This window comes from Hyperoodon ampullatus, assembly GCF_949752795.1.
Source record: "Hyperoodon ampullatus genome assembly, chromosome: 3".
NCBI lineage: Eukaryota > Metazoa > Chordata > Mammalia > Artiodactyla > Ziphiidae > Hyperoodon > Hyperoodon ampullatus.
Window position 1 is genome coordinate 140,032,820 of NC_136916.1, and position 22,147 is coordinate 140,054,966.

At 41.7% G+C, this 22,147-nt stretch overlaps 1 protein-coding gene across 1 annotated transcript in view; it reads left to right on the plus strand.

The window, feature by feature from the left end:
- PRKCH (protein kinase C eta) overlaps nt 1–22,147 on the plus strand; it is a gene marked incomplete at both ends in the record, with an annotated part of 225,295 nt that overhangs the window by 63,715 nt on the left and 139,433 nt on the right. Inside the window, one exon of the mRNA XM_079701199.1 lies at nt 8,503–8,566. Within this exon, the coding sequence (XP_079557325.1) occupies nt 8,503–8,566 (64 nt within the window). The remainder of the gene's footprint in view (nt 1–8,502; nt 8,567–22,147) is intronic.

Below are 22,147 nucleotides of genomic sequence, written 5' to 3' on the forward strand. Positions count from 1 at the left end.
CTACCCGGCAGGGCTCCTGCACATTGATGAATTCAAGACACAGTAACTGTTATTTCTATTACTAAAGAACATAGCTACACGTCTCCTTGTTGGTTATTGGTACAATTCCATAAAGAAATTTTTTTTCCTTTAAGAATTTGAACTCTCATTTTTAAGTCTGATGGTTTTAGCTGGAAGAGAATTGTGCAGTGTTTTATCATGTTTTTAAGTTCTTTAGTTACTTATCCCTAGAGTAAGACCTAGAAGAGTTACTGATCCACCTAGCCAAGAATCTGAGTATCACAGATGTCTGGCCCGAGGCCCATAGAGTTTAGGTGAACCTTCTACCTTTGCCCAAAGGATTGTTTTTTTTTTCTTTTAATATGCTAGGGCCTTTTGCTTATCCCAGGCTGAGATGAAAATTAAGTAGCCAGAAGTTTCCTGCCTGTGATCAATTCTAATGCCTTCTGTGAAGGGAAATGGTTGTAAATTATTACCAGTTAATTAAATGAGTGTTTCCGTTGAGTCCTGTCTGCAGGCTTTTATCCAAGCCTGTTTAGAATCATGGAACATTAGAGCTAGAAAGTTTTTTAACAATCCTCTCATTTCATGGGCAAGAAGACCGACTCAGGGATATAGGTGACTTGCCCAACTTCTGCAAAATGATGCCAAAGGAAAGGAAACACTGGCTCAGGGTGTGTGGTGGAGGAGGGGGGCTGGCGATCAGTTGGCTCGTCAAGCGAGCAGAGTATGATCCTTAAGCAGGGGGCCTGTGTAGTCCATATGCTACTGGTTTGCCGTGGAGCCATCTTGAAGTGCTTTTTTATTTTACAAAGTGCTGTCAGAGTGTTTATTACAGGATAAAATGCTATCATTCCCATTTTATAGGTGATGAAATTGAGGTGGTCAGATGACCTTCCAATTCAGCTCATTAGACCAAATCAACAGATATTTTTTGAATGTTTACTTGGTTCAAGGAGCTCTGCTAGGCCCTTCGGGGAATAAAAAAGTGTCAGATTCCACTGGAAAGGAGCTTACAGACTTAACTGCAAGTGATGAGATGTAAGTCTATGAAATTTTATCTAATTGTTAAGGGTATCAACAAATACTAAGATAATGAGAAAGGAATTTTGAGACTTCAGGGATCGATGTGCATGTGAGATCTTCCTGGCAAAAGTTTCTTCCTTCAGCTTCTGTAGCTACGTCATCTTTGCCAGGTACACTCAGCTGCTTCTTCCACCTGCAGCCTCAGGGAGCTTCTCTGGGAAATCCTGAGCACCTGGCAATGATCCTGACCCTAGGAGTCATTCAGTCAATGTTGGAATGAGTGGATAGGTGAAGAGAGAAAGGCTTTCTAAGTAGAGACAGCAGCACGAGCACAGATGTCACTGTGACATAGTGAGGAGATGGACCTGACTAGAAGAGCAGGTTTAAAGAATGGAAATTTGAAAAACAGGTTTGGGTTAATTAGTGGGGAGCCCACGGTGCCCTGGAAAGCCAGGTAAAGGAGAATGAGTTTTCTTCTGAAGGCACTAGGAAGCCTCTGGAGGCTTGGATGGAGGAAGGTTGATGAGAGTGGCACTTTGGAAAGGGCATTTGGGCAGAGAGAGATAGACACTTGTTTGTTTTTATACCACAGAAGTTTTAAATTTTGATGTAGTCCAATTTATCATTTTTTTGTCACTTGTAATTTTGATGTCATATCTAAGAAACCGTTGCCTAACCCAAAGTCAGGAAAATTTATTCCTCTATTTTCTTCTAAGAGTTTTATAGTTTTAGCTCTTACTTTTTAGGTCTATGATCCATTTTGAGTTCATGTTTATATATGGTGTGAGGTAGAGGTCTGCTTTTATTCTTTTGCATGTGGAATCCAGTTGTCCCAGCACCATTTGTTGAAAAGAGTACTCTTTCTCCATTTCATTGTCTTGGTACTCTCCTGCCCCTTTTTAATCCCTCTCTACCACCCGTCTTATTTCCCTTACCCATCCCCAGGCAACCACTGATGTTTTCTGCTGCTATAGAAACTATATGTTTACAGTCAGGTAAAACTATACGTTGTCTCTCTTTTTCTAGGCAGAGTGTTCTCTTTTGTGTTTGGCTTCTTTCATTTACTATTTTTCCATGTTGTTGCATGCATCAATAGTTTATTCTTTTTATTGTTGAATACTAGTCCATTGTATGGCTATACCATATTCTTTAAAAAGCACCTTGAGCATTTGCATACATATTTTTGAACATATGCTTGCTTTATTCTTGGTTGAATACCTAAGAGTTGAATGGCTGGATCAAATGGGAGGTGTATGTGTAACAATTTAAGAAAATGTCGAACTGTTTCCAAAGTGATAGTTCCATTTTGTAGTCCCATCAGCAACATATGGGAATTCCAGTTGCTCCACATCCTTACATTTAGTATGGTCAGACATTTTAGTGTTAGCCCTCATAATAGGTAGGTATTGTTATTGCATTGTGGTTTTAATTTGCATTTCTCTAATGACTAATGAGGTTGAACTTGTTTTTTTTTTTTTTTTTTTTTTTTTTTTTTTTTGTGGTACGCGGGCCTCTCACTGTTGTGGCCTCTCCCGTTGCGGAGCACAGGCTCCGGATGCGCAGGCTCAGCAGCCATGGCTCACGGGCCCAGCCGCTCCGCGGCATATGGGATCCTCCCAGACCGGGGCACGAACCCGTATCCCCTGCATCGGCAGGCGGACTCTCAACCACTGCGCCACCAGGGAGGCCCTGAACTTGTTTTTATATACTTATTTGCCATCTTTATATTATGTCTTCTTTGGTGAAATGAAGTGATGAAGCCCATTTTTTAAAAGTTGGGTTGTTTTCTTATAGAGTTTTGCAAGTTCTTTATTTGGATACAAGTGAGAAAAAAATTACACTATTTTCTCCTGATCTGTGGCCTGTCTTTCATTCTCTTGACTGTGTCTTTCAAAGAGCAGACATTTTAATTTAGATGAAGTCCAGTTTGTCAGTTTGTTTTTTCATGGATTGTGCTTTTGGTTTTATATCTAAGAAATATTTACCTAATCCAAGGTTCCAAAGATTTTCTCTGATGTATTTTTCTTGAAGTATTAAAGTGTTAGGTTTTACATTTAGGTCTCTGATCCATTTTGAGTTAATTTTTGTATAAGTTACAGTGTGTGAGTTGAAGTTCACTATTGTGTATATGGACATCCAGTTACAGCACCATTTGTTTACACTGAGTTTTGGTGATTTATCTATTTGTGTGTCAGAATGTCACTTTTAAAGGCCATTGCTTTCTGAGTTTTGACAAGGGCCCAGGAGTTGCCCTCCTCACTAATAGAAGTGGTCTCTAGGAAAGAGGGCTTAGCATAGTCACTTCTCCCTGAATGACTGTTACAGAAAGAATGCACAATACATCCATTTCTATGTGGGATCTCCATGGCACTCTGGCCTCAGCCCTGTCATGGTGGACATTCTGTAAGTGCCTCACATGATGACAGGGTAACCCAGGCCCTGATTTGGAAGGCCATAAAGCTGACAAGGAGAGTGACTGAGTGACTGGATTTGGGATCTAGTGAGCCTTGGAGCCCAGAGCAACCAGCTGAAATTCTGCAGAAAAAATATGGAGCTCTTAGGATTTGGGGCCTAAGCACTGCACAGGATGTGAGAAGCAGAGCCTTACAGCATGTAGAAAAGATGCAAAGGTTTTAGCTGATGGCAAACTCAAGCTGGGTCACTGGGGCTTCTCAAAGTGTTCATGAAGTCTGTAGCCGCATCACTAAAGGGCACTGTTGTCACTGCTGAAATCAAAGCTGGTGATAACGTTGCTTTGCCCTGTTAATATCTGGTGCACCTGCAGGCTGATGTTCACTCTTTCATGGGAGTGTGGAGAAACTGGAGCATATCTGGAGGAAACCAATCAGAATGGTGAAGGAGGAGAAAACCATGTCCTCTATGAAGCTACTTGGAGTATCCTTGCTTGTTTGTTAATTTACTCACTCACAAAACCATTTCAGTCCTCTTATGTGCAAGTCAGGGTCCTAAGGGACCAGGGCATAGTGGCTACAACACGAGGGGGTTCCAGCAATGGTTTCTGTAATGGTGTGGAGTTGCCCACCTGTCTAAAAGAGGTCTCGGAAGGTCTTCCTGTAAAAAGTGAGTTTTGAGTTGATTCTCGATAGACAAATAGGAGTTTGAAAGGTTAAAAAGAGAAGGATTTTCTAGGTATAAAGATTGCATGCCTCAAATCACTAGGCAATAAGCTTCAGATAGGTAATGTATATTTTTCATCATTTTAACTACATTCTCCATTATGCTGTCTGACCCATAATACATTTTGTTGATCTCTAAGGTTATAAATGAAATAATATGCCTCCCTGAAGAGTCTACAAATAATTTATAGATGCTGAGATACGGGTTGTATGTGTTTGGGATGGTAAGGACACAGCATGTGGGGCTGTGTGCCCTGCTAAGGAGTTTGGCTGTTATCATAGAAGGGAGAGGACACATTGAAGGATTTTAAGTTAGAAAGTCACATGGTCAGATTTTCTTTTTTTTTTTTTTTGCGGTACACGGGCCCCTCACTGTTGTGGCCTCTCCCGTTGCGGAGCACAGGCTCCGGACACGCAGGCTCAGCGGCCACGGCTCGTGGGCCTAGCTGCTCCGCAGCACGTGGGATCTTCCTGGACCAGGGCACGAACCCGTATCCGCTGCATCAGCAGGCAGACTCTCAACCACTGCGCCACCAGGGAAGCCCCAGATTTTCATTTTTGAAATGTCAGTGGTAGCAGCTCATGGATTGTGAGTCTGGAGACGGAAACCAGCTAGAAGGCCCCTGCAAGAGGCAAGGTGAGGCAGGGCAGGAGGAGTGGAGAGGAAGGGGAGGGTTTAAGAGAGGTTCAGAAAGTGGACTTGGTGGGATCTGGTAGGGTTATATGCACACAGTGAGGAGCCTGGGCTGCTGGGGAAATGGGGGATTCATTTGGGGGTACATGATAAGACTTTGGACTCTGGACATGTTGAATTAAAGGGTCTTGTCTTAGACACTGAGATGGAGACTTTCAGAAAAGGTGCATATATAGGTTTGGGAATAAAGTGTGTGCTTGAGACTTAGGAAATGAATGTGACTACACCCTCTTGGAGGTTCTGATTTGTTTGTTTCTTCTCCTACTCCTACCCCCAAAGAATCTCAGGTGGGTTTTGAAATCGTGAGTGTGAATCTTCCAGTGGAAGGAAAAGAGGACTCAGGAGCAGCAGGGTTTCACGAGAGATTCATGAAGGAGGAAGTGGGCGAGAGCATCAGATACGGCAGAGGGGTCAGCTGAGGGGAAGACGGACACAACTTTGGATCTGACCGTGGGATGTGACAAGGGTTACAGGAGCTGTTTCAGTGCCAGAGAGAGGCAGGGGGACAGATTGCGGGAGATGGCATGGATGTTAGAAAGTGTAGAGGGGAGGTGACGATTGTCTTTACAAGTATGACTTATTCTCTTTGGCTGCCAATTTGGATAAGGCTTTTGGGGTGCAAGTGATAGAAAACCCTACTCAAACTGGCTGAAGCAAAAGGAAGTTATGGGCTCAAATAACTGAAACTCCAGAAGAATCAAGCAGGGCTTGATCTAAGGCTTTAAATGACATCACGACCTGGTCTCTTTCAGTCTCTCAGCTCTCCCTTCTTTATTGACTTCATTCTCCAGCCCAGTGTGGTAGTAAGAATGGTGCCAGACACTCCCAAGTGTATGTCCTTCCAGATTACAGTTCAGCAGGAGTGAGATCGTACTTCTTCCTTGTAGATCCAGGATTCCTGATTGGACCTACTTGGATTTGGGGCCCAAACCTGCACCAGTGATTGAGGGTAGGGAGGAGCAATTACTCAGATGGCCACATGTAGGGCATAGGCCAGCTCCAGGCCCCTCATCTTGGCCGAGGGAATTCAGTGCTCAGTTTGGCAAGCCTGGGTCACATGTCCACTCTGGAACCAGGGGTAGACTCTCAGCTGAGCCATGGACTAATATGAGGGCAGGGTGGTTCTCTAGTAAAGCTGAAGTGCTCTTCCCAGAATCTGTAGAGCTAAAGTATGCACTACAGCAGTAGGGGACAAAGCTAGGGTCAATGAATGGAAGCTATTGGTCACTGCATTTCTGCTGTTAGAGAAGGATCTTCTCTGGGGTACAGGAATGAAAGACGCCAGCTGTGGTGGTAGTGAGTTGGCTGTCCCTGGAGGTGTCTAAGCAGCCACCACCATGTATAGATGCCAAGCCATCAGCACTGTACAGGTGAAGCAGATAACCTCGAGGGCCGCATTTTCAAACTGTTTCTCTGTGATACAGTAAGGAAGCCATTTTACACTAAAACCCAGTATACCATTCTCACGCGTATAAAACTGCAAACAGAATTTTCATGGTGTGGTACTTTTCCTTACTATTTGGCGTGTTCATATTTTCTGTTCCACTTTATTCTAGTTAAAAATCCCTGTTGTGTGCAGCCCACTACATGGTTTTCATGTCTCACTAGTGAGTCTCGACCTGCAGTTGGTAAAACCCTGTTCTAAGGTCAGAGGTCTTAGATGGACTAGGCTTACAGATGGCATTTGAGTCTGGCTTTTCCACCGTGATGGTGACTTGGGTCAAAAATGAGGATCAAACCTGTTGCACTGTGAGAGCTCCTGATTCTAAGTGCTGGAGTCTCCTGCTGTCTGTCAGAGCAGCTCCTGACCATGTGGTGGCGTGGCCTTCTTTGTGGGCCCTCGGGCAGTGTTGGAGGGAGTTTATGGGTTGGATCTCGGAGGTGGCCTGGCAGTTTGGAGGCTGGCAGCAGCTCCTGCTGTGCCAGCAGCAGTTGATGTTATGAGGTCGAATGTGTGTGCATGTATGTGGCTCTGCCAGGCTTTTATATTGAAGATGAGGGAGTGGCTTTTAAAAATAAAATATTTTTGACTTGAAACAAGTCAAGGCAGAGAGTGGAGACAATTAGAGACTGACATCCTGTTTAGTCATCTCTCCAGAGAGCTCTGTTTTCAGAACTGTTCTATAAAGGTTCACAAGTGGTGTTAAGATAGTTAAGGGGATATTGTTAAGTTAGTAGTCGTGATGCAAGAAGCTGATCTGAACACTGGAGTGAGTTACGGTGTGGTAACCACACTGATAACAGACTGAATGCAGAAAAAGGCAGGGTTTATAAGAATTGGCTGTTATATAGATGAAGCTCTCCCAGTCAGTATAAAACAGGCATCTTTTATTTTGAAGAAGTAGCAACAGGGTGTAGTACTTAAAAACAGGTGGTGGTGAGCTCTAGGGTAAGGTCAGTGCATTTCTTTTCTTCGGTATTGGTCACCTATAGATACAATACAAACAATAAATAGTACTGTTAAGGCTCTTTGAGATTGTCTGACAGAAGCCATGTCAGAAATGCTGAATAATGACATCATGGACTTGGAGATGGGAGCAGTGAAGCTGGGCATGGTTAAAGACCTTGCCCAGAGTGCAGAGCTGCTGCGGCAGTCAGACTGGAGTCCGTGTCCTGGTCTAGTTTGGACGTTGTACCATATGATTTGCAGCTTATTTAAATTTAATATTCTACCCAAAAGGCCATCCATATCTATACTCAGATTCTCTGAACCTCCCTCTCTTAGACAAAAGGTCAAAGGCAGAGCTGAAGCCATAGGCTAAACCTGACAGGATTTTATTTAAGGACAATTGTAAATGTATGTATCAGAGCCCCAAAGAACCTCAGAATCCATGGCTTAGAGGTGTTCATGGGTAGTTCAAGGTTAGCATGAAGAGGGCAGAGCCTGCCTACCTGGGCCAGTGTGGTCAGAGCAGATATGGAGGGTGCTGCCCCATCCTGGGGCCATGCTGTGTGAAGGTCTTTGGGAGACAGGAGTGTGTGCAGAGGACAGGCTCTAGTGAGAAGACGTACAGCTGCCTCGTTGGCAGAACATCTGTCTCGTTTTCTCAGCTCGTAGATAAGAACTTGAAGGAACGTTGATGTTCCCATGAACAGTCGAGTGTAGTGAATGCACAGCACACGTACTGCCTCCCCTGGTGCTCCCTGAAGATGAACTGCACTCAGGTGGAAATGGTGTAGACAGAGACAGCACTCTTCCATTCAAACTCTTTACTTCCTCAAACTAAAGGTACGCAGTTGACCACGGCACATTGGTTCATTGCCTTTATTTCTCTAGTTCACTCACTTGCCACGTGGTTTAGTAAAATATTGTTCTTACAAATGGTGCACATCAGTTAGGCGTGTCTCAGAAACAGTGACCACATGTGTGGTTGCTCATCCATATCACAAAGAGCCACAATGGAAGAGGAAGACATTCGAGAGAGGGAAAACATCGCGTGGTTTCGTTTAGATCTGCTTTTCATCCTTTACAGTTTCTTGTGCTGTCACTTGTTTCCTGCCCCTCTACTGTTCAGTGAAAAGCATAGATCTGATTTATGGCTGTGATTTGTGCATTGAGGCCTCTCTGTCAAGAATTATTTGAGGCCCACAAAAAAATACTTCAAAACTAGCATATAACATGCAATTTTTTTTCTCTCTTTCTAGGTGGATCTGGAGCCGGAAGGGAAAGTTTTTGTTGTAATAACCCTAACAGGAAGTTTCACTGAAGGTAAGAATGAATTTGGGGTGGTTTCTGGTATTTGTGTACTCTTAGTTCATACTCAGTAGGAATTTGTATCATGGAGCATATAAAAAGAGCATTTCGTCAAAGACGCTTTAAAAATTGACTGTATAAACCAGGCTGGTTGGTGTTTTGTTGTCTAATGGTCTATTGGTTTGGGTTGCCAGGTTAAATATATTTGCTAACTCTGGTAATCTTGTGTTTTGTTTAACATACTCACGGAGTTTTTGTTTTTATTCATCATCATCTTAGTTCTTAGTTCAAGAGGTTCTTGCCTCTTTTGGTTCATGTCTATTAAACTGTTTTTTAGATTTTTGGCTTTGGACCAACCTTTTAGTTTGCCCTAGGAGTGTATTGAAAATTTAAGGGTTGTGTTCTCTTCCTTAGAATCTTTATCTCGTTCTGTCCTTTAAGGTATTCTGTTCCTCTCCCCCTTGCTCTACCTCCATCTCCCATTCCCCATATTTAAAAAATTGAGGTAAAATTTATATACAGAGAAATGAATAGATCAGAAGTGAAGAGTTTGGTTTTGACAAATGCATACAACTGTGCAACTAGTGCTCCAATCCAAGACATAGAACATTTTCATCCCTCTGAAAGTTCCCTGTGTCCTCTCCCAGTTAATCCCCTGCTGCCAGAGGCAGTAAATGCAATGTTTTGCTTTGTTTCTTCACCATAGGTTAATTTTGTCTATTCTGGAAGTTCATATAAATGGAACTACATAGCATGTTCTCTTTTGTGTCTGATTTCTTTTGCTCAGCATAATTTCTGTGAGACCCATTCATGTCATTGTGTATATTAGTATTCTGTTCCTTTTTACTGCTGGGTATTCTATTACACAAATGTAGTGCAATTTTGTTTGCTTATTCTCATCTTGATGGACATTTTGGAGTTTTCCCTGTTTGGGGTTATTATAAAGAATGCTCCCATAAACATTCTTATACATACATTACACTTTGATTTTTCTTGGGTAAATACCTAGCAGTGGAATTGCTGGATAATAGAGTAGATACATGTTTAACTTTATAAGAAACTTTCAAAATGGTTTTCCAAAGTGGTTGTATTCTTATATTCCCACCAGCAATGTATAAGAGTTCCAGTTACTCTGTATCCTCTGCAACACTTGGTATGGTCATTCTCTTTAATTTTAGACATGCTGGTGGCTATGAAATGATATCTTGTGGTTTTAAGTTGCATATCAAATTCCCTCTAATCTCTGTCTCTTTTCTGGTGGCCCTCCAGTGTTTCCAATTAATTGTTTTAGAATGTATTTCTAAATATCTTAATTGTTTTTGGTGGAAAGATTAGTCCATTACAAGCTACTCCACTGTTAACTAAAATCCTTGCAAATATCTGTAAATGTGTGGCTTCATGGTTTGTCTGTTTGGTGTTGGCATTTTGCACATTGATGACACCTTTGAGAAGTGGTTTTCTCTCGTCTCAGCCAACCCTTGTCATTCATGTGGGCAAATTGTCTTCATGTGAACATTTTTCAAGTTGTTGTCTCAATTGTCACATCTTATCTTTTGAAATTAGCAGAAACTTGGGATACTTGAACATGAAAAAACTGTCCAGATTATAGTTTGGGGGTCTTCTGCCTGCTCACAGGTCTTTTGGTTTGGCTTGGTATCTTGAACATACAGGATTTGTGGGAAAAATGAGTCTGCTCATAACTCGGTCAAATAAAATATAATGTAATATTACAGAACATTGCTGATAGAACATTCTTACAGCACACGGAACATGGGTACAGCCATAGTATAGACAAGCCCAGCAGTGAGAATAGAGGTGTGAATGAGGAGTGAGTGAGATTCTGAATGTGCTGAACTACGTTTTTGCACCGAGTGACAAGGGACCAGTGGAGTAAGGCCATGCATGTTAGACCAGGTCTGATGGTGCCATTGTTGTTACATGACATCTTTTTTTAGAGTTAAACCAGCTCTCTAGGACTAAATTTTATTAAGTTTTTATCTTCCTTAATTTTACACTAGAAACATCAGAACAGTGGCTCTGGAATACTCCTCGGTATTCTCATGGTATTGGGTTGGCCAAAAAGTTTGTTCGGGTTTTCTGTGTTACAAACGAACTTTTTGGCCAACCCAATATTAATTTATTAGTTATAGTGATAAGAAGAAAGGAATGTCAAGTGTTATTTGGGGTGAGTTCTTACCAGGTCATTGCAATTATATTCCTTTTGAAGGTGACCCTGAGTAAAATGGTGAGGCAGGCCGAGTTCATCTTTGGTAATTCCACCTCCCCTCTAAGTTAGTCCTTCCTGTTTTCTGCCTTCCACTGTTTCTTACTCCAGTAAGATGCCCAGTGAGCTCCTCTCTCCAGGAACACTTGCTAATAAGGAAGACAGTGAATTCATGGACTAATTCACACTAAAATGATAATGATCGCTATCTTAGCACTCTACCCCTCTTAGGTGTGCCTGCGTATTTTAAAAGATGCTGAAAGAGCTGTTTTATCCATGAGAAATAGATTTTTTTAATGTTGAAATTTCAGGATCTATGGCATCACGGTGTGGGCTGTATTTTAGAAGCTCAGGTCTGTTCTCTTTGTCTGTGGGAGCCTTGCCTTGTCAATTTGGCTCCTAGGCCGGGGCTCAGCTTGAGCTGGCACGTTGCTGCTGCCTTAGGGCACAGCTTCCTTGTCACATGCAGACAACGTGATGGCTGCCTCTGTGTGTGTTACACAAGGAGGGAATGGAGCCTCCCAGCCCACACACACCTGCCTCAGCTATGGCAGCGCCTGGACCTGGCACTGTGAGAATGTCCCTGGCTTGGCCTCTCACCTGTCAGCCACCCTAGATCATCCCTGGCCATAAAGCGACAGGTAGGCTGATAGAACATTTGGAGCTCTAGTTTCCATCTGGGATGCTGAAGGGTTTTACATAAAGAAGCAGGATGTGGTCAGGCTTGCCTGGTGTGGCTCAGGCTGTGAAGGGGGCATTGGCCTGGGATCCCAGAGGGATTGTCGAAGCTCAAGAAATGTTGGTTGATGAAAGAATGAAATAATGCCACATGCAGCAACATGGATGGACCTAGAGATTATCATGCTAAGTGAAGTAAGTTAGAGAAAGACAAATATCATATGATATCACTTGTATGTGGAATCTGAAAAAATGATGCAAATGAACTTATTTACAAAACAGAAACAGATTCACAGATTTAGAAAACAAATTTATGGTTATCAAAGGGGAAAGGTTGGGAGGGGCGTAAATTAGGAGGTTGGGATTAACATATACACACCACTACATATAAAATAGATAAAAAGGACCTACTGTATTGTCAGGGAACTCTACTCAATATTCTGTAATAACCTATATGTGAAAAGAATCTGAAAAAGAATGGAGATATATATGACTAAATCACTTTGCTGTACAACAGAAACTAACACAACATTGTAAATCAACTATACTCCAATATAAAGTAAAAGTTAAATTAAAAAAAAAAAAAGAAGTGTTGGTTGAGCCTCGGCACGCATCTGATCTATCTCACAGGGTTGTTTTGAAGGTCAGGTGGTAGAATGCATAGGGAAATGCTTTGCAAACTGTAGAGTGCTCTATGAAGGCACACGAGTGGGTTCTCATCTCTGTGTTCCTGTTGTCACAGCAGCAGGAGTCCTGTCATTCTCCCCACCCCTGCCTGGGACCCCAAGTATACTCAGCAAGTGTGTTTTATTTCGACACTGCCTTTATTTTATACTAGAAGCTTCGAGAATTTAGTGGACAATTTCTAATATGATGTTGGCTTATTGCCATGGCTGTTTCCCTTTCATGGCCTCCTATAGGGGTTCTGCCATTAGCCCAGATGCTATAATCCCAAAGCTCTCCTTTAAAAAGCAGTCGCTTAAATGGAGCTGTAGTCTGTGATATACAGGACTGGCATTAGGAGCTACTGACTACTCCTTATTTCATCCTGTCTCATCTTTTCATCTTTCATTAATTGTGCTGAATTAGTAGCTAAGGCAAAAAAGTTTTTATTAAATATAAGACATGACTGAGAAATGACATGAGAAATGCCTGCTGGGTGCAGACCTGTGATCTCATCACAGATGCTGGGGAGATAAAGATGAAGAAGACACGGACACTTGAAGGAGCTCATAGGAGGCAGGCAGGTGCAGCCCATGTTTGCAGGGCAGGGGCCCAGGTCCCAGCATAGGAATAAGTCCAAGGCATGGTGTTGCCTGGCAGGAATATGTGATTGGATCTGCCAGGAGATTTTAGAAGAAGTTTCACAGGGGAGGTGATGTTTTGTTTTGTTTTTTTTTTTGCGGTACGCGGGCCTCTCCCCGTCGCGGCCTCTCCCGTTGCGGAGCACATGCTCCGGACGCGCAGGCCCAGCGGCCATGGCTCACGGGCCCAGCCGCTCCGCGGCACGTGGGATCCTCCCGGACCGGGCACGAACTCGCGTCATCTGCATCGACAGGCGGACTCTCAACCACTGCGCCACCAGGGAAGCCCGGGAGGTGATGTTTAAAGCAAGTTGGAATGATCCATAGAAATGTCCCAGGCCGGGGAAGATGGTTCAAGAGGGGATGATAGTTTGTTCACAGGCATAAGGGTGAGAGAACAGTGACGGGTTCCAGAGATTGAAAGTAGCGAGAGGGGTGCCGAAGGTGAGGGAGTGCAGTGGGAGGTGTAGCAGAGACTTGGGAGGGCCTCATGTGTAGGTTTGCCCGGGACAGTCTGAGTTTGTCGGCTATACCACTGTAACTACTAACAGTGTCACCTTTCACTCTCAGAAGGGTCCCAGGTTAGAGGATAAATTGCATGGTCACACACTACTTCTAGGCTAGTAGACGTGATGGGGTGCCAGTGAAGGGTTTTAAGGAATGAGAAACAAAATCTGACTTGGTAGCTGTGGGTACAAGGGGCTTGGGGCTGGGGGCGGTTCAGATCATAAGAGGAGACAGGGGTGTAGACAGCCAGTAAGAGACAGTTAAAGCTGTCTGAGGGAGAGGTTACTAGAGCCCAAGTTCAGTGGGAATCTGCAGGATGGATGGAGAGGAGGGGACAGCTATGAGAAATATATAGATCTCGAAACCAACAGGAATTGGCAATTCATAGGGTGTCAGGGATGAACAGGGATGAGACCCAAATGATGCTCAGAGGGGTGTTGTGGGGTCATTCACCAGAGCAGACACATAGGAATGGAATGTGATGGATTCAGCTTTGAACGGGTGGAGTTTGAGAAGCTTGTGGGAAACCCAAGTGGAGATGTTTAGGAAGAACTAGCAGTAGGAGTCTAGAATTTGGCAAGAGATTGAGGCCTGAGGTGTAGCTCTGGGTGCCAGTGGGAGACAGGCACAAGGATGAAGGGACCCAATAAGAAGATTTAGAGAGAAAGCCAAGGTTGGCTAAGAACAGAACTCTGTGGAACACCAGTAATTAAGGACCTGGATCACAGATTATAATTTGTCAAACTCACCCAAACTCTGCTGAAGGTTTACTTAATGAACACCCATTTTGTTAATATACTCGTTCAATAATAGTTGAGTGCTTACTGCACGCCAGGGACTGTTTCGCCAGATGGTAGAAATTGGCATCGAAATGGTGATAATGAAGTCTGGAGAAAGGACAGAACATAAAAGTCTTTTTGAAAAGTCATACTTGAATTGGTGTTAACAGTAGTAGCTTCACAAGTTGATGATAAAGTATGCTGTGTATAGGTTTCTGTTTAATGCTGAGGTAAGAAGATGAGCCTGCTTAAAAACCTACAGTGAGGGCTCTTCATTAAAGTGAGATGGAGCAAGAAAACTCTTCATGGAAGTCTGTCACAGAGCTGAAGGCATAACATGATCAACTGGGTCAAAAACCCATCACCATTGTTCATCTTAAGAAATGTGTTATCACTCTTGATCAGATACCAAATTCCCCTCAGCACTGCTGTCAAGGCACAGTTGAAATGATTTATTCTTTTGAAAGGGCTGTCTCATGTCACTCTTTATTTCATTCTGGCTAAGCCTTTCTGGAGCTTAGGTGACTGGATTGGTCACCTAATCAAGCTGAAATTTATTAAGGCGATGAAATAGACCTGGATTTTTAATGCAACCTCTAGATGCTGTCACTGTGGCCCTGTTCAATTGTCACTATTTTGGACTAGTTCTTACCTGGAAGAGTGGAGTGGCCAAAAAAAAAAAAAAAAGAGATGAAGTACTGATGAAAGTGCATCAAACTAAACTCATAACTGTTATAATTGGAAGAGAAGCAACACAAAGAAATTAAGTTAAAGTAGTGATATGCCCTCATGTGAGAACAAATCAAAAAAGATGTTGCTGCCTTGTAATGCTATTAAGAAATACAGTATAAGATTTGAAGATGATAATGTAGTTTGCATAAGTGAAGTTTGCCTGGATTCAGGGTACCTCATACTTCAGTGATTGGCCCACAGAGCAAGAACCAGACAATGTGTGTTTCCTCATGGGAGCACACCACCCCATGTGTAGGGTAGTCTTGTCAAAAAATCAAGCCCAAATCCGGTCAGTCTTCCACATCTAACCACCATTGTAGACAAAATACAGTGGATGGGGGCACATTTTAAATGACACCAGGAGATGCAATCAGCAAAACCCAAACTGTGGAAAAATTTGATAGGACAAGAGACTTTGTTCCTTTGACTAAAAAATGGAAGAAAAAAAGAAAAGAGAAGGAAGGAAAATCAAAATAACGGAAGAGAAACATATTAACCAGTTTCAACATATAGAACATATCAAACACAGATTGCAAAACAATAGCTCCCAGGACACAGCTGGGAAAATGGGAACAGTAACTGTATACATGATGATATTAAGGAATTACTAACCTGATTTAGCAGTGATTGCCGCATTTTGGTTGTTTAAAATAGAGCATCTATTAGAGATACATATTGGAATGTTTACTGATGAAATGATAGCTGAGATGTACTTCAGAATATTCCAGAGGTGGAAGGAGGGGAGATAGGGTACAGATAAAACCAGATTAGCCACAAGCTGGCTGTTGAAGCTGGGTGATGGTTACATGTAGGTTTATTATAAGTTTCTGTCTACTTTTGCATGTGTTTGAGATTCTCTTTAATAAGAAATTAAAAGTACGCATTTAAAAAATCTATTTTCTAAACAAAAAACAGAATCTGGGTTGCCTCTCCAACATCCAAATGATGCTTTAAGTTTGAACACATGCTACCTATTCTCATTTATAAATTAAAGCTGGTGTTTTTGGTCTGTATATATTTTATCCTTAATTCCCAATTTTTATGTATTACAAAGAGGTGAGTTAAAAATTTTAAATGACTAAAGTATTTCAGAAATAGTTTAAAGGTGCTAAATAAATACTAAGCTGTGAGTCAAAAACTGCAGGTAGGAAGAGATGAGTGAGATAATTCCCTTCGTTCTGTTGCAAAGTTCTCACTCATAATGAATGACATGTGAATCATCTCCTATTAACAATTACATAACATTTTGCCCTTAGAAAGTTTAATTTTAAGATAGTTTCCTAAAAGAATAAAGTAAATCAAAAGAATTAATGGTAGAAGTAGCTTTATGAAGATAGTAAGATGAAAGTTCTTTGTGGACATGTTTCTTCCCCAGAGTTCCCAAAGCAAACTTGAAAGTATGCTGCACCAGTTTAGGAGGAAAAAGTAACTTCTTAAAAGACAAGCAAAAATGCCACCTGACAGAGCACCTGTCATTTGTGGATTTGAAGCTCGTTGAGAAAACTTCACTAAAACTTCGAATCGCCCCCTTCTTTCAGGCTCTTATTATGTTACTTGGAACTAATAACACATTTCCCCTGGGGAAGAATATAGAAAGTGCTTGAATTTTGGTATCTGCTTATTCTTTCTACTAAGGCAGTGCATTATAATGTAGAGTAAGATTATGATCTTTTTGAACCATTTTCACTCAAATTTCCTGTGTCAAACCACTGGTTTACACATAATTATGTTCTCTGCTAAATCATCGTGGCCACATGTACCAAGGCAGATGAAACGTGTTAACTGCTTGAAGGCTGCAACCCACAGTTTCTCACTGTATCTGACAGTCTCAATGTGTGTCATTTTTAAAGGGGAAAATGTTATCTCTGATGGCAGTTGTTTTTTAGTATTCCTTTCTCATGTTTCAAGCCTGGTGACAGCTTGTTGATATACTTTTTCTTAATTTAGATTTTTTTTTTTTAATTTTTAAATTTTATTTATTTATTTTTGGCTGCATTGGGTCTTTGTTGCTGTGCGCGGGCTTTCTCTAGTTGCGGCGAGCAAGGGCTACTCTTCATTGCGGCGCGCGGGCTTCTAATTGCGGTGGCTTCTCTTGTTGCGGAACACGGGCTTTAGGCATACGGGCTCAGTAGTTGTGGCTCACGGGCTCTAGAGTACGGGCTCAGTAGTTGTGGCACACAGTCTTAGTTGCTCCAAGGCATGTGGGATCTTCCCGGGCCGAGGATCAAACCCATGTCCCCTTCATTGGCAGGCGATTCTTAATCACTGCACCACCAGGGAAGCCCCTAGATTTTTTTTTTTTTTAATGTATTCTTTCTGTACATTCAACCTGAGGGATGAGTGACTACTTCCATTCTCTTGCTGGTCCAAGCAGTTATGTGGCTCCCACTGGAAATGACAGCCAGGTTGGAGACAGGGTAGGAGAGAAAGAAAGGTATTGAAGGAATGGGGAACTGGAAAAAGAAGAAATGATCTTTTTAGAGGATTGAGACTAATCGTCCCATGTCATAGTTGACCTGCTCCTCCTTTCCATGACAGTGGGCTCATTTATTGAACTCCTTCTGAGGACCAGACGCTGTGGTAGGCCTGTAATTGAGCAAGTAGCAATAGCATCCCTTGTTTTATTTTCTTCTGGTAGCAGGATAGCCTCGTACCCTCGTAACTGATGCCTTCTGTATGTTCCTGCTGTCCTCTGTGTTATTTCATTTGCTCGTCACAACAAACTTCTGAGGCTGATGTGATCCTCAGTATGCAAACTCAGGGACACTGATTTGCTATGGTCTCCTGAATAATGATTGCCAGAGCCCAGACACAAGCTCAGACTGGGATGCTGAAGTCCAAGGTCTTTCTAGGCCATCTAGCTATCTGGGAGGTGTTTCCATGTTTTATCTTTATTCTACCTTGGGGAAAAAAAGACTGTCCTTTAGGTGGTATAATCTCACCCTCCTCAGAGTTTTGTCATCTTTTGGAATAATGTCATTTTGCAAGGCTTTCCTTGGATTCCTCCTTCTTAAACCTAAAGATTGACATTGACCTAGGAAAGGTTCCACCTTCTCAAATACGAGGTACGGATCAGAGAGCTCTGAGAAGGCTGAGCTTAAGATTTGCTGAGTTTTACCATCATCATCCGTAGTTTCTCTTAATGCAGGCATTAAACTAGAACTTGGAAGGAATTAAAAGTCAAATAAACGAGTTCAACTTAGGATATGATAGCTATATTTGCCTAGTTGTACCTCAGCCATCATTAGCTTCATCCTGACTACTTCTCTTACTTGCATTGACTATTGATGATAAACTTTTAAGTGGTGTTTTTGTTCAAAATTCTTCATTTGGTTCTCAAAATGTGGTCCTGCAGATCTCTGGAGGTTCCAGAGACATTTTCAAGAGGTCTGTAGTTCAAAACTATTTTCCTTATAATACTAAGATGTTCTGTTTTTTTTTTTTAATGTGTTGACGTTTGCACCAGTGGTGCAAAAGAAGTGGTGGGTAAAACTGCTGGTGCCTTAGAATGAATCAAGCCACCAAAGTGTACAGTTGTCAACGTAGCCAGTGTATTCTTCCTCCCTGCAATTGTGTGGAAATTGCAGGGAGGAAGAGTTTCACTTAAGAATATCTTTGATGAAGCACTAAACGTGATTAGTGTTCTTAAGCTCATCCCTTGACTATATATCTTTATAATATTCTGTGTGACAAAATGGGAAATATGCACAAGGCACTTCTGCTACATACTGCAGTACTACCGTGTCTCAAGGAAGAACACTTGTATGATTGAGCTAGCCACTTTTTTTCCCCCATGGGGCACCATATTTACTTGAAAGAATGATGGACAAACTATAGTTATGGAGACTTGGGATTTTATCAGGTATTTTCTTAAAAATGAGTGAAATGAGCTTGTTACTTCAAGGCAAGCAACTGTGAGTATGATGCCAGTGATAAAATTGGATCCTGCAAGCCATAGGTAGAATTTTGGAAAATTTATATCCACCGTATGAGCTTGTCAGCTTGCAGTACTTAAAAAAGACTTTTCACATGAGTTTGTTGTTGATATTAACAACTGTGATTTTTAATATTGTAAAATAGGTCAACATTTGGAAGAGGATCTTCATAACTCAGTAAGCCCATGTTTTCAAAATGACCAGTACAAAATGTTACAAAACCATGCGTGGGTCCAGGATCCATTGAAAGCTGAAGATAGACTAATCGATTTAATACAACGGTATAAAAAGTTCATTGATTGGTTTTAGATTCTACATTGCAACTAACTTTTAAGAAGCTACCACTTGTCAAGTTTTGATGTAGAATCAAAGAAGTACCTGAAAAAGCTATTAAAACACTCTCTTTTCCACTAATCTCCATGCGAGGCTGGATTTTGTTCACATATTTCATCTAAAACAATGTTTCAGCAGATTGAATACAGAAGCAGATCTAAGAATGCAGCTGGCCTCTAAGTCACACATCAAAGAGATTTGCAAAGTTGTAAAACAATGCCACTCTTCTCACTTAACTGTTTTTGCTTTAGAAAAGAGTTATCTTTCATAAAAATATTATTTTTGTTAACATGCAAAGGACTTGTTTTAAATGAATAAATATTTTTTAAAGTCTCAATTTTAATTTCTAATATGGCAAATATTGGTAGAGAGAACCCACATAAACCAAAACTGAGTCCTTGATTTTTAAGACTATAAAAGGGTCCTGAGACCAAATTATTTTAGAATTTCTAGGTTATTTTTCCCCTTTATCTTTCTTTCAGAAGTCCAGAACTTTTAATTTTAGTGAGAATTTAAAGAGAAGGAACTGACAAACATTTGTGTACATTCTATTGGGGACTGATGTTAGGTGACAATTAGGTGACAAACACGACAGAATAATTCAATCATTTTTTGAAACTGTAATCCTTTTTCTCTAAGTATTTTTACTGTGCAATGTACTTTTTCAGCCGGTTTTTGTTATAAGCCCTTTCTCATAAAAATAGGGAGGTCAGGAAATGACGCCCAAACAACCCAAAAGCGTATGGTGGTTTCTAACTTTAGAGATGCCTGTTATGGGTAGCTGGATGCTAAACCTTTGCTTGATTTGAGCGGAACAAGGCAGTCGCAATACTTCTGAGCAGGTGATCAGAGCTGTAAGCACTAAAAGCTGAACTGCAAAAATAGCTCAAAAGTCTATGGACAGAAGCATCAGCAGATTCACCTTATGTGACACTCACTTATTAACCAGCATGTTCCTCTAAAATCAAGGTTCTTGCAAAACAGAGTCTGACTGGTATCTTCATTTTTCTCCAGCTTCATATTTTTTTAGTTGAAATTATACTCATGCAGTGTTCTCTCAGTGGATCTGAGATTTGGGAAAAACAGAAATGATTTAATTATCTGATAGAAAAATTAATTGCTCCAGAGTCTGGTTTCAATCTCATTCCAGCAACCTCAGAGCTCTCTGCTCTTTTTGTTTCAACTGAACAAGGCAGCAGAGGTTCTGTTTGCCAGGCCAGTTACATTGACATCCCTTTTATTAGGTTTTCCCCAGTAACGCCTGTGTCAGTGGGCAGGTAAAGAGGCAGGAAGACCTGTTTCTTTCCTTCCCCACCCCCGAAACTTGTCTTCAGCATTAAGATTTCATCCTGGTGTCTGAACTTTCTGTTCAGCACTCGCTGACTTCCTGCATGAGCTTGAGAGTGAGCGAGGGGCCCTTAGTGGTCTAGGGTTGAAGACACATTCTTGGTGTCTGTCAGAGATTGCCTTCGATTTTCTAAGTGCAACTTAGTTCTAACATTGTTTTGGAGAAAGTCAGTTGCTATCTCTGTGAATTTACTTGGTTACAGAATATACTGGGGTTGAGCGATACTTCTAAATTATCACCGCTTGGATCCAGTGGATCAAGGGAACTCTCTCTGGACACACACAGGGTATTTGTGTATAACATTATGTGATGTATATATGCATGCATGTGTGTAGGCAAGTACTTAATAGCGACACTGAGTTTATTATAACAGAACTCAAAAAGTGTGTAGGTGGGGCTTCCCTGGTGGCGCAGTGCTTGAGAGTCCGCCTGCCGATGCAGGGGACACGGGTTTGTGGCCCCTTCCGGGAAGATCCCACATGCCGTCGGGCCGCTGGGCCCGTGAGCCATGGCCGCTGAGCCTGCGCGTCCGGAGCCTGTGCTCTGCAACGGAAGAGGCCACAACAGTGAGAGGCCCGCGTACCGCAAAAAAAAAAAAAAAAAAAAAAAAAAAAAGTGTGTAGGTGGAGACGCAAACAATTAGACAAATTAACATTGTATGCCAAGTGGTAAGTGCTATGGAAAAAACAGAGCAGAGCAAGGGGACAGAGATGAAGACTGTGTGTGTGCAGTTCTGTTCAGATCAGGTTGGTATTTGAGCTGCAGATCTGAAGGAAGGGAGGGACCATGTGTTTGTGTTGGGGGAAGAGGGGACAGGAAATACAAAAACCCTGAGGCAGGGGCATGGTAGGTGAGTGAGAGCAGTAGGGAGAGGATCATGGCTGAGCCTTGGGGTCCAGGGGAGGTACCAGCATCATTTTGACACAAGGTGTGTACCCTGTTAATGTCACTTCCCTTTTCAGGAACATACCTTTGTTAATTAAGTGAAGTTGAAGTTCACCTATATTTGATGCTGGCTTGCCATTTGGCTGATTGAACATAATATTTCCCCTTTGGCTAGGGGCTTGAAGAGCACCATATTTACAGCCACGTATAATGATTTAATGTAGGTTGCTAAAGCAGAAACTTTTAAATTTATCATGAAGACTTTCCCAAGTTCTGTGCATTCCATCAGGGTTTCTTATTGTTCTAAGCTACATTAGGATCCATTACACAGCTTAATAAGCATTAAAAGTTCAAATGTACTATCTGGGGATATATAACAAGTCCATGCACTGCTAAATATAATTAGCTATAATTCAATTCTAGTTATAGGTTATTAAGAAATTACTCTTATTTGTGAGCCTCACCCATCTAAAACACAGTAAATTTAGGTTCAGCTAGTCTTCTGTCTGTGAACATGGTGGGAACTATCATTTGTTAAGTTTTAATAAATGTTAGTGACACATCTACTAAACATCTGGAAAAGTAAATAGGTTGAAGTTCAGTCTGGGTACATAGGGGATTTAGTATATACCTTTTGGAAGGTTAATTCTTACTGCATTTTGATGATACTTTTTTTGTGTAAATGAGGACACTTCCATTACCTGAGTCCTTAGATTGGGAATTACCAAGTACTGAAAATGGGGCCTTCAAAAAGTATGAAATGTCAAGAGAGGATCTATATTCTAGATCAGTGGAATCACTTGAGAATTTTGAAAAATACAGATTTTCAGGCCCCAGACTGAATCAGAATCTCTGGGGAAGAGGCCAGGGA